Source organism: Neophocaena asiaeorientalis, unplaced genomic scaffold (genome assembly GCF_003031525.2).
Source record: "Neophocaena asiaeorientalis asiaeorientalis breed wild unplaced genomic scaffold, Neophocaena_asiaeorientalis_V1.1 scaffold492, whole genome shotgun sequence".
NCBI lineage: Eukaryota > Metazoa > Chordata > Mammalia > Artiodactyla > Phocoenidae > Neophocaena > Neophocaena asiaeorientalis.
The window spans coordinates 177,692-191,119 of record NW_020171985.1 but is presented as its reverse complement, the minus strand read 5'-3'; the positions used below and the strand labels follow the sequence as shown (position 1 = coordinate 191,119).

At 37.0% G+C, this 13,428-nt stretch overlaps 1 protein-coding gene across 4 annotated transcripts in view; it reads left to right on the top strand.

Annotated features, from left to right (window-relative positions):
• XIAP (X-linked inhibitor of apoptosis) overlaps positions 1-13,165 on the top strand; it is a 44,850-nt gene extending 31,685 nt beyond the window's left edge. For 3 of the 4 annotated variants that reach the window (XM_024747156.1, XM_024747163.1, XM_024747169.1), the window contains 3 exons: positions 1,926-2,126; positions 7,688-7,765; positions 8,643-13,165. In XM_024747156.1, the coding sequence (XP_024602924.1) occupies positions 1,926-2,126; positions 7,688-7,765; positions 8,643-8,836 (473 nt within the window). In that variant the 3' untranslated portion in view covers positions 8,837-13,165. The remainder of the gene's footprint in view (positions 1-1,925; positions 2,127-7,687; positions 7,766-8,642) is intronic. The other variant, XM_024747176.1, reaches the window with a different exon arrangement.
• Positions 13,166-13,428: the final 263 nt, after the last annotated feature.

Below are 13,428 nucleotides of genomic sequence, written 5' to 3'. Positions count from 1 at the left end.
AGTTTTTCTACATCCTTGTTAACACTTGTCTGTCTCCTTATTACAGCCCTCCTAGTGGGTGTGAAGCGTGTCTCATTGTGGTTTTGATTTGCATTTCCCTGATAGCTAATGATGTTGGGCATTTTTTTATGTGCTTATGGGCCATTTGTATGTCTTCTTTGGAGAAATGTCTGTTCATCTCCTTTGCCCTTTGTTTAGTTGGGTTACTTTTTTTTTATTATGGAGTTGTAATAGTTCTTTATATATTTTAGTTCTTTATACATTACACATATAAGTCCCTTGTCAAATATATGATTTGCAAATATTTTCTCCCATTCTGTGGGTTGTCTTTTCACTTTCTTGTTGGTGTCCTTTGAATCATATTACTTTTTTTTGTTTGTTTGTTTCATATTACTTTTTAATTTTGATGAAGTTCAACTTGTCTGTTTTTTGTTGCTTATACTTTTGGTGTCATGTCTAAGAAATCATTGCCTAATCCAAGGTCACCTGTGTTTTCTTCTAAGAGTTTTATGGTTTTAGCTCTTACATTCAGGTCTTTCATCCATTTTGAGTTAATTTTTGTATATGGTATGAGGTAGAGGTCCATCTAACCATCACCCAGATCAAGATATAGAACATTTCCACCACCCTGGAAAGCTCCGTCAGGCCCCTTCCCAATCAATATCCACCCTCAAGTTATATTCTGACTTCTATTACCATAGATTAGATTTGAACATCTTAAAAATGTAATCATACAGTATGCACTCTTTTGTCTCTGGTTCATCATTATGATGATGTTTTGTTTATCATATCTATGTGATTGATCCATGTTGTCTGTGGCAGTAGTTCATTTTTCTTTCTTGCTGTGTAATATTTGAATATACCAGAATTTACTTATCCATTCACCTGATGATGGGCACTTGAGTTGTTTCCAGTTTGGGCCTGTTATAAATACACTGCTATGAATATTCTTGTGTATGTCTTTGGTGGATATATGTACTCATTTTTAATACCCAAGAGTGGGGAAGTTCCTGGCGGTCCAGTGGTCAGGACTTAGCGCTTTCACTGCCGGGGTGCAGGTTCAATCCCTGGTCGGGGAACTAAGATCCTGCAAGCTGTGTGGTGTGGAAAAGAAAAAGAAAAATACCGAAGAGTGGAATTGATGAGTCAGAGGAGAAGTCTCATCTTTTAGCACATAACTACACAATCTGTATTCCTACTTTGAGTGTCATTAAAGTGACTTTCTATTTGCTTTCTTGCCTTATCTAGTCCACCCTCCCCCCAGCTGCAGAAACTAAGTCAGAGAGATAGGAAGCTGATATATTCAAGGTCACAGACTGCGTCTTCCTCTATTTCCCATGATTTTTTTCAAAATAATTGCTGGTAAAAAAAAATACTAATAATTGCTGGTGATTCACTAAAGACATCCACGCTTTTCAGATTTTTGAAGCGCTTAACCCTTTTCTTATCTGTTTTACCTTATCTTGTACTGTTCATGTAGTCTTTAAAGCACCTAATCTCAATTCATAATGCTACAAAATACATACTCATTGCATTTTCAACTGTTGTAAGATTCTGAAAGTGATTCTTCAACGCCCAAGTATTTCTAAGTCCTCTTCCCAAAGCAGCTTTGGTTTGGTGATTTGGTTTTGATTTGTTGTTGTTGTTGTTTATTAATTTGGCTGCGTTGGGTCTTAGTTGCGGCACTCGGGATTTTTAAATTTTTTCTTGAGGCATGTGGGATCTAGTTCCCTGACCAAGGATCAAACCTGGGCCCCCTGCATTGGGAGCACAGAGTCTTAGCTGCTAGACCACCAGGGGAGTCCCTGGTTTTGATTTTTTGCTTGTTGCTTAAATTTTTCTTTTCAATTATACTTTGCTGTTGAGTTGTGTTCATGAAAATAATTAAACTCTATGATCTTTTTCCTCACCAATTTTCATTTCAGATGATACCATATTCCAAAATCCTATGGTACAAGAAGCTATACGAATGGGATTCAGTTTCAAGGACATTAAGAAAATAATGGAGGAAAAAATTCAGACATCTGGGAGCAACTATAAATCACTTGAAGTTCTGGTTGCAGATCTAGTGAGTGCTCAGAAAGACAATACACAAGATGAATCAGGTCAGACTTCGTTACAGAAAGGTACGCATACCTGTTTTTAAAAAGCAAGACACACCTAACATCACTTCATTATGGATAGTATCTTACATGACTTTGTGGCCCATTCATTTCCCTCCTCTCATATTCCCCTTAGGATAAATGTTTTTTAAAACTTCTTATTATGAAAAAAAAAAAAAAACTTCTTATTATGAAAACTGTCAAACATACTCAAAAGTGGAGAGAATAGTATAATGAACCCTCACATACGCATCGACCATCTTCAATAATTATCAACACTTTTCTAATCTTGTTTCACTTCTTCCCCCACCTTTTTTTCTTTGCTGTAGTATTTCAAAGTAAATCCTAGACATCCTTTATATCATTTACCTATAAATACTTTGATAAATATCTAACAGATAGGGACTTCTTTTAACATCACCTTAATACTGTGGGTTAATCTGCTCAGACTGTTATAACAGTACTGTAAACTGGGTGGCTTAAACAACAGACATTTGTTTCTCATAGTTCTGGAGGCTGGGAAGTGCAAGACCAAGGTGCAGGCAGATTTGGTTCCTGGTGAAGACTCTCTTCCAGGCTTGCTGATGGCTGCCTTCTCTAAGTCCTCACATGGCCAAGAGAGAGAGCACTCTGCTTTCTGTTCCTCTTCTTATAAGGACCTTGATCCCATCATGGAGTCCCATCCTCATTACCTCATCTAAACCTAATTATCTCCCAAAGGCACCACCTCCAAGTACCATCACACAGTGGGTTAGGGGTTCAGCGTATGAATTTTGGGGAGACAGACATTTAGCCCATAACATACTATTGTCACACTTAACAAAATTAACAGTAATTCCATATCATCTGAAATTCAGTTGGTTTTAATTTTCCTCATTGTCTTAAAATGTTTTTTCAGTTCATTTGTTCTACTCAGGGTCCAAGTAAGATCCAGTGATCCATTCATTTTAAAAGTGTGAGTTTATGCTTTATTTTAGATAAAGAACAACAAAGACTAACTTTTATCATTGTGTGTAGACTATAAGTTTTGTAGTTGAAACTCTTTGGATTTAGAGTGTTCTGCAACTTTTCATATGATGTAAATATATAAAGGGGTCATATTGCTAAATAGAGCTTGAATTAATGGCATCTTAATACTATGAATCATGTATAGAAAGTGTATTAAATAATGTAGAAGAGAAGTATATAACCTCCTTTTAGGAAAAAGAAAGATAAAAAATACAAGTTTCTCCTTTAAGGATGACAGCTACTCTAGAGCTTGCCAACAACATTGGAGGTTAAAGAAAAGGTTTCAAACTGAATACATTCTTGGGGTGCTTTATTATAATCGTTCTCTAAGCTTTTGACCACCTGTATCAAAAGATGAGAACTCTCCAAGGGCTAATGAACCTAAAAGTTCACTTTTTTTTTTTACCCTAAAGACCCTTTTGATCTTTAGGTTATTTCAGATGTTTTTGAAACATTATTCAGATAATTACATAAGTCATAAAACAGTATAACATTAATGATGTTTTAAATTACATTAGTTGATGTAAAAGATTCAGCAGAAAGCATCTTTTCCTTAAAGATGCATGTATTTTAAACCTATAATAGCTCCACGTGTCTTGGTGATAGTGAAACAAACCATTTACTTCGTGATACCAGTGATTGTGCCATTCTCCCCTTAACCACAACTCAAGCTCTCAAGCTTAATTAAGTTTGACAATAAGGTGTTAGTTTTTATACCTGAAGGTGTTTACAACAGAAAGATTTAGTGGGTTGCAGTAGGAAGAGAACAAGGGACAGAGTGCATTGGGGCATGTTTGTCCTCTATCCAACAGGAGTTGGTGGGGGGTTCTTATTACTGAGACTACAAGCCAGGGTAGTGTGGGAAGGAGGGCCTAAACAAATGCCAGCTCTCAGGGGCACGGGTTAGAATTCATCAGATGATCTCTCCTTAGTCTCACAAAATTGAGAGGCAAGTAATTGTTACAGGCTGTCTTCTCATGGAGGACTGCTGTCTATTTCTCTTCCCAAAAGCTGATGAGGAAAGACTGGCACTAAGAATCTTTTAATTCTATACAAAATAGAGGGTGGGCCTAATTGAGGTAAAATAGATGGAAGTTATTAGAAAAAAGTGCAATGTTGTTATTGTTACTCATTGAGAAATCCTAGATTCAATACTAGTTTTTATCCTATTGGCTCTGTGACAGAGAATACCCCAGTCTTCTAAAGATAGTACCAAATTAGTATCTTTTTTTCTTTCTTTTTAGAAACAACATAGTATGATACAAAGCCCTTTATTTCATGTGTGTGCTAAGGCACTTGCTTTAATCCTTATGTGTATATTACAGAACATAATGTAAAAATCAAATAACCCATACACATTTCTTATCAGTCTGTCTTTCCACATGAATCTGCTCTGATAGGAACATTAACAACATCAGTTTATTCTAGAAGTGGTTTAAAATAATGTAGTAAAACTATTAGCAAATAACATCAAAGATGATCTAGCTGTTGCCTTTATTGCTATGTGCCAGAACCTCCCGACCTAGAAGGGGGCCTTGTAGAAAGTAGAAGGGGAAAGGTACCTCAGGAAAGGAAAGAACCTAGTAGTTACTCTAAAGGCTAGAGTGAAGTAATTGCCAGAGGTGAACTATTAGTCTGGAAAGAATGCCCAGACCATCACCATCTCAAGTAAGCGTCTGTATGCAAGCCTGAAATAAGGTAGGAAAAGTGGAGTTCATGATATCTGTGTTTGGTAGGCATGACATTTCATCCATTGTGGTCTGCAAACATGGAATCACAAATAATCGGAATGAAAAGAACCTTAAAGATCATACAAAATTTTCATTACTTCAGAGAAAACTGAACTGCAGATATGCTGTTACTCAAGGTCACTCAGATAGTTGGGAGTAAAATTCAGGTTTCCTGACTTCTGGTCTGGTGTTCCTGTTTTTTCTTGTTTTTTTTTTTTTTTTTTACTTCTTTTTAAAAAATTGTGGGGAATTCCCTGGCGGTCCAGTGGTTAGGACTCGGTGCTTTCACTGCTGAGGGCCTGGGTCCCATCCCTGGTCAGGGAACTAAGATCCAGCAAGCCACGCGGTGCAGCCAAAAACAAAACAGTTGTGGTAAATACACATAAAATTTACCTTCCGAACCATTTTTAAGTGTACAGTTCAGTAGTTTTAAGTACATTCACACTGTAGTGCAGTCAATCTCCAGAACTCTTTTCATCTACAAAACTGAAACTCTTTACCTATTAAACAACTCCCATTTCCCCCTCCCCTGGCAAACACCATTCTGCTTTCTGTCTCTGTAAATTTGACTACTGGAGGTATCTGATCCAGTGTCTTTTATTCATTGTGGCATTACATCCAAAAGTAATGTGTAAATTACTTAATTGTCTTCCTTTTTTTGATTTTTCTTGGAATTACAAAGCTACCTTTTTTTTTTTTTTTTTCCTGCGGTACGCGGGCCTCTCACTGTTGTGGCCTCTCCCGTTGCGGAGCACAGGCTCCGGACATGCAGGCTCAGCGGCCATGGCTCATGGGCCCAGCCACTCCGCAGCATGTGGGATCCTCCCAGACCGGGGCACGAACCCGCGTCCCCTGCATCGGCAGGCGGACTCTCAACCACTGCGCCACCAGGGAAGCCCTACAAAGCTACTTTTTAAAAAACACTGGGAAGGGGTCGTCTCCCCTTACCCCCAGGACTGGCCCAGGTGTAGAGAGACTACCTGAAGGGAAGGAAGCACAAAAGAGACCTGCTGTAGACTCAGGGCAAAGGGAATGCGGTGCTGGGACCTGTGAGCACTACAGGAGGAAACTCTAGCATGGTGGGACTAGCTCCAGGCACACAGAAGAAGTGCAAGAGGATTGGACATGAAGTTACTTGGATTCTTTGTTCTCATTTGCCTTTTTCTGCTTCTGCAGCATGATCTCCGAGTCCCTCTGCTTGTGGACGGCAGCAGAAAGCCTGTTATCTCAAATGATTTCCCTTCACCAAGTCACTCTGCTTTTCCATATTCCTCTGGCAGGCTAGCTCGCACTGGTTACCACAGTCTTGTTGATGGCATGAATATATACTTTATTCTGACTTTTTTGGTCAGATGCTTCCATATAATATAAATCAGTTTATAATGCCATCCCTTTGCTTCTGTTGTTTCCTATGCCCCAAATGCCTTTTTCCTGTTTGTATACCTCATCTGATGCCCCACTCCACCCCCAGTTCCTTAAATCCATTTCTTGAACTCATCCTTCAAGGCTCAGCTCAAAGGTCACTTCTGAAGTTTTCTCCAATACCCATAGCAGAGTTTGCAGCTCCCTCTACTCTCTCTGCTGTTAAAGCAATTGTAACATCATTTTGGAACTGTTTTCTTTTCTCTCCTGCCCATTAGACAAGCTTCTTGGGGGCAGGCAGTTTATCTTCTTATCTCTATGTTCCATCTTTGAGTTTTGATTATGCCCAGGAAGTTGCCTTTTAAGAAAAAAGAGATTATATAATCCTTTTCTCCACCGCTAATCAAGAAAACCTTTCTGAAGCAATTCTGATATCTTTTTCCAGGTTAAAACCCTTCACTGGCTCCTGGGGTCCTCGGTGTCAAGCCCAAACTCCTTTACATGGGTTGCCAAATCCTTCATGATCAGGCTCCTGCTAACCTGTAGCCTCATGTCATGCTATTTCCCCCTCAGATTCTCTTCCCAAGCCTTACCCGTGCACTTGCAGGCCTGGTTCTGTCTCTCTCCTTGGAGCCTGCTTATGTCATTTCCTCTGCCCAGAACCCTCTTCTCCCATTGCTCCTGTCCCCCAAGGCCGTCTCCCTCTCCTACTTTACTCCTACTCATCCTTTAGGACCCAGTTTAGGTATAATTTTTTCTGGGAAGCCTCCCCTTTATGTGTGTGTGCACGGACACACACCCTTCCTGTGTTCTTCATAACACATTATAATTACTTTTTATCATCACACTGTATTATAATTTCCTGTCTGCTTGTGTTCTTTACTTGTCTATGAATGTTTGGGAGCCCAGGGTCTATATATTTGTTAATTGTTCTATCTCTAATGCCTAGAACCTAGCTAAGTGTTCAGTAAGTATTTGTTGCATAAAATTAGACCACTGTTTCCCAAACCTGTTTTCAGAATAGTGTTCCCCAGAATGTTAAAAGAGATGCCATGAAAAATGAACTCTGTAGTTAAATAGGGAAATGCATTTTGAATTTCTAAGAGGGCATATATGCTTTATCATACTGCCCTGAACTTGATAGTCATGGTTCCCAAATGCCAGTGTGCTCAACCCCATTATTTTAGATTCAGTGAATGGGGCCAAGGAATATATTGTTAAAAAAATGCCCCAAGTGATTCTCATGTGAGGCTGAATTTGGTATACACTGGTATACAGTGATTACAAAGGTTGTTATAATATGTAATGCATTTGGAATACTGCGTAGCACATAGTAGAAGTGCTATATTACTGTTAATTGCTGCTGTTGTTGATGTTGTTGTCATTATAGTTATATATGACAGTGAAACACATTTCTTTTTTTTTTTTTTTTTTTGTGGTACGCGGGCATCTCACTGTTGTGGCCTCTCCCGTTGCGGAGCACAGGCTCCGGACGCGCAGGCTCAGCGGCCATGGCTCATGGGCCCAGCCGCTCCGCGGCATGTGGGATCCTCCCGGACCGGGGTACGTACCCGTGTCCCCTGCATCGGCAGGCGGACTCTTAACCGCTGCGCCACCAGGGAAGCCCGAAACACATTTCTATGACATATTTGTTAACATTTCACAAAACTTAGTTTGACAAAGGCTGAATTAAGCAAGAACTTCAGTGCCACCTGTGTATTGATGACACCCAAATCTCTATCTTTAGCCCTGACTTCTTCTGATCTCAAGACTTGACTCTTCGATTGCCTGTTGGACATTTTTATATGGATGCTGTGCAAGCACCTCAAAAAATCTTGAAAATCCCAAACCTGTACCTCCTTTTATATTTCCTATTGGCATTACCATCCCCTTGTCAGCCATGCTAGAAATCTTGAAATCAACTTTATTTCCTTTCTTCCTCATCCCTCACATCCAGTCACCAAATCCTACTTGTCCCACTTCAGAAGTGGCCCTCAAATCCATCCCTCCATTTCTGGAATAAGCCATGCCTTTTCTATATGCTACATCTTTTACCTAAGCCTTGCTTCTCTGCTTAGCAAATTGCTATTTTTAAATGTCATTCTTCCACTTCCCCCTCCCCCATCCAACAACTGCCAACCCGTGAAGCCTTCCCCAGCTAATCTGAACAGAAGAACTTGTTCTGTGGTCTTGTCCCAGAGCACTTTGTATGTAACTTTATTATAGCACTTATCACTTTGTGCTTACCTCCGTAGCCTCAGCTCATGTCTTTCTCTCCCACTAGTATGCGAACTACTTAAGAGCAGATGCCATATGTGAGTCATCCTATCTCCCAACACTTGATTAGTGTCTGGCACATAGTAGGGGTTCACATTATTTCAGTGAATTTAAACAGCTAAGAAAATCTAAAATTAACACTTTTTTTTCTCTCTTTGTACAGAGATTAGTACTGAAGAGCAGCTAAGGCTACTGCAAGAGGAGAAGCTTTGCAAAATCTGTATGGATAGAAATATTGCTGTAGTTTTTATTCCTTGTGGACATCTGGTCACTTGTAAACAGTGTGCGGAAGCAGTGGACAAATGTCCCATGTGCTACACAGTCATTACTTTCAAGCAAAAAATTTTTATGTCTTAATCTAACTACAGTAGGCGTGTTATATTCTTATTACCCTGATTGAATGTGTGATGTGAACCAACTTTAAGAAATCAGCATTGAATTCCATTAGCATTTGCTACCAAGTAGGGAAAAAATGTAAACTGTGATGTTATAGTTAGCAATCTAAAATTTGAATTTCTGGATTTTTCAGGATTTTAGCTGTATTATCTGTCCTATTTTTTCACTGTTATTTAATTGAAACCCTAGACTGAGAAGCATCATATTATTATAACTGATCACAATGTGTATTTGTAGTACACTGACTTAGATTTCTAAATGTAAGTGAATTAATCAACTGACTTTTTCATCCTTTTTAGATAGGCTTAACAAATGGAGCCTTCTTTGTAAACGTACAGATTAGAGTTAATCTCCCCAATCACATAATTTGTTTTGTGTGAAAAAGGAATGAACTATTCTACACTGGTAGAAAGATAGAGATTATCTTTAGATGTTTGTGTTTTAGGAGTTTGTCTACTTTCTTTTAAAATTATACACATGTACTTGGGTGGATGATTTTTAAAAATGATTTTGCCATTGTTAAAAGGGTATTTAATGATTGAATACCATCTAGCCTACACGTACTGACATGGAAAGATGTCAGAGGTATATTAAGTTTAAAATCAAGTGGCAAAACACTGTGTATAGAATGAGCCAAGTGAGGTGTGTGTGTTTTATATACGTATAGAACAGAAGATTTGGAAAGATAGGCACCAAACTGTTAAATGTGGTTTCTTTGGGGTGGGGGGAATGGGTCCCAGAGGGGCTTTACAGGGAGGGACCTTTCACTTTCTACTTTTTTAATTTTGTTCTGTTTGAATTTTTTTATAAGTCTGTATTACTTTTGTAATCAGAATTTTTAGAAAGTATTTTACTGATTTAAAGGCTTAGGCATGTTCAAACGCCTGCAAAACTACTTACTGCTCAGCTTCAGTTTTTCTAATCCAAGAAGGCAGGGCAGTTGACCTTTTTGGTGCCAATGTGAAATTTAAATGTTTATATGTTTTTCCTGCTTTGTGGATGAAAAATATTTCTGAGTGGTAGTTTTCTGACAGGTAGACCATGTCTTCTTCTCTTGTTTCAAAATAAATATTCCTGATTTTGTAAAATGAAATATAAAATATGTCTCAGATCTTCCAATTAATTAGTAAGGATTCATCCTTAATCCTTGCTAGTTTAAGCCTGCCTAAGTCACTTTACTAAAAGATCTTCGTTAACCCAGTATTTTAAACATCTGTCAGCTTATGTAGGTAAGAGTAGAAGCATGTTTGTACACTGCTCGTAGTTATAGTGACAGCTTTCCATGTTGAGATTCTCATATCGTCTTGTATCTTAAGGTTTCATGTGAGTTTTTACCTTTAGGATGATTAAGATGTATATAGGACAAAATGTCAAGTCTTTACCTAAGTTTTTTGTTTTCTTGTCTAGTGATAGTAGTAGATACTTCTGAAATAAATGTTCTCTCAAGATCCTTAAAAACCTCTTGGAAATTATAAAATATTGACAAGAAAAGAAGAAGAGTTGTTTGAATATTAAAGAGAAAATAAAACTTGAATAAGAATCAGTATATATTAAAAAAGAAAATGAAAGTTTAAAAATGCTTCATAGAACACCCAGACAAAGATTCTCACAACAACCTGTTGTAGAGGTGAGTGAGGCATTTTACTGTAGAGAAAAGTTTGAGAGTGGAACTGTTAAAAGTTATATTTTTGTTGTATTTTCTAAGAGAAAGAGTATTATGGTCTCTTAACCTCTGTTGATTACTACTTTGATATTCATTTAAAGCACTGCAAATTTAAATGAGAATTTTTAAAATCAAATAATGACTGCCCTGTTTTTGTTTTACTATGTAAATCCTCAGTTCTTTACCTTTGCACTTTCTTCTACTTAGGTTTAGTTATATATTCATTAAGTTAAATTTTACATGTATAGTCTAAGCTTTAAATTTAAACTTAAATTACAAGGGGAGAAAAGTGTTAAAGTTTTAAAAGTGTGTTTTCCAGGACACGTCAGCTCCAAGTCAGGTAGTTAGTTCAGTCTAGTTGTTGGCCGAGGACTGAACTGTTTTAACATAAGGCTTTTCCAGTTCTGGAAGCCTCAGTTCATTAAAACTCTTTTATAACTTGTATGTTTGGAGTTAAGCAAGACCTTTTTTCTCCCCATGAGTTGTGAAATTTAATGCATGAAGCTGATGTGGCTAACAAGTTTATTTTAAGAATTGTTTAGAAATGCTGTTGCTTCGGGTTGTTAAATCACTCAGCACTCCAACTTCTAATCAAATTTTTAAAGACTTACCGATGTTTGCCTTTGTTTGCACTATGAAAAGCCCTGGATCCTTCCCATCTAATTGTGCAAAGAATGATCACTTGCAAGGTCAAAAATATAGCCAGATCCAAATCTCTGCCTCCCCCTTCCCAAAATAGTTCTCAGTATCTACATGTAGACATTCCTTTTCTTTATAAAGTTCACTCTAAGATTTCAAAAGGCACCACCTATTTTACTACATTTTAGTCATGCGAAGAGTCAAGTTGTTTTATAATAAATAATTATCTTTATTCGTAATAATCTGGTGTGCTGATCAAAAGCTTTGTCTTAATTTTTGAGAAACGGGTTTAGTGTTTATAAAATAAATTCCAGTTTATTAGTAGCTTTGTATTGCCTTTCCTACTAGATTTTTTGTTTGTTTTTATTTTTTTCCCCTTTCGTTTGGGGCTAAGATGGGGTAGGATGGGTGTAGTGAATGTATATGATGTGATTTGGCCCTGTGTATTATGATCTTTTGTTGTTATATTATTTAAATGTTGGTAGTTTTTTTCCTGTTTTCATTTTAGTGGATAAAATTGGTATTTTGAACTCTGAATGGAGACTACCACCACAGCATTAGTTCCACATATCGTACCCTTTAGATCAAAATCATTGTTTTATTTCCTGCTCACCCAGTTGTTGAATATGGGGAAAAGGGGTGGAGGGGTGGGAGAAGTAGGATAGGTTGTGTATCATTTCCATTAGAGAAATAAGAAAACAGAAGGGAATATTTGACAAATATGGTTATTTTTAGCCAAATCTGCTTTAAAAAAGAAAAAAAGAGGTAACCATTTCTTCATCTGTGAAATGAGAATAGTACGTGTCTTACAAAGTTATGAGTTCAAGGAGGCCATATGTGTAAAATACCTGTTATAAATGTTAATTCCCTACCTAACATTCTTTTACCTTCTGTGGATATGCCTTGACTCTGGAAATGTGGGCTAAAACTTAGATGATACCTCTTTCAGTGACTCTTACTCATTTTTTTTGTTTGTTTGTCATAGTCAAGATGCAAATTACAATGAACAAGTAGGTCAAGTCCTTAAAAATATTTAAATTCCTGTTTTAATAACTTGAAAAAAATATTCTTACCAAATTTAGTTGAGCTTTCCTAATAGAAACAGTTGGCTTATTCCCACTTTCATAATCAGTTTCAGTTTGACTCTTGCACACTTAGCACAGTGTGAATTTCATTTGCAGCATAATAGGATCATAGGGTGTCAGAGCTAGAAGAGACTGTAGAGAGTATCTAAATTCATCCCTCTTGTTTTACAGATAAGGGAACTGAGGCTGAAAGGTGAAATGATTTGTTCAAAGCTATATAGCTGATTAGTGATAGCCCAGACTGGGACATAGTTTGACGGTGAAAAACTTCAATCTACCTCTCCAGGGAGGTCTCAAATGTTTATTTTTTCTTGTATACCATACCGTAACCTTCACTACATATTAAATGATACTTTATAACTAATACAATAGGACAATCTTAAATACATATAGCTTCAAATTGTACAATACTACATTAATGTTTGGGTGGTAAGATTCTATTTTGAAGTCTAAAGTTTGCAGAAATGCATATAGATTTTTTGGCATTTATTACATTCTTGTGTATCATTGATGTAACATTTAAAATTACTATATATTTTGTCATTCTGTCTATACTTAGCAACAAATTTGCATTTTTTATTTGATGTAACAAAGGCTTTAATGTAATTTTTGTTAGAAGAGTTTGCATTTTTTTCATTACTGTTGTACTTTATCTAACCTGACAAAATGACTGATTCTTATGTCATTGTATTAGTGTTGTGAATAATCATGTGAAATGTGTGAGAAGGAGTACTATATTTGTGAATATAATTTTATGGCTCTTTTCATTTAGTAGAAACCTTTCCATCAGTATGGAAAACTAAGAAAATTGCTTTCTACTGTAAAATCTGGCAGTCATCATAGATTAAAGCTTATTTTTCTGTGAATAAAACTTATTCAATAAAGCACTATTCTTTAAAATGATATCTTATTACTTAGTTTCATTTTCTCAGAAGAAAATAAAATACTTAAAAATACTAAAATGTAACCTCCTAAATATACCCTATGCCATTGGGCCAGGCAGTAAGGTACACATCAAGTCAGATCATTTTTTTTTTTTATGTTTTTTTTAAATTTTATTTATTTATGGCTGTGTTGGGTCTTCGTTTCTGTGCGAGGGCTTTCTCTAGTTGTGGCAAGTGCAGGCCACTCTTCATCACGGTGCACGGGCCTCTCACTATCACGGC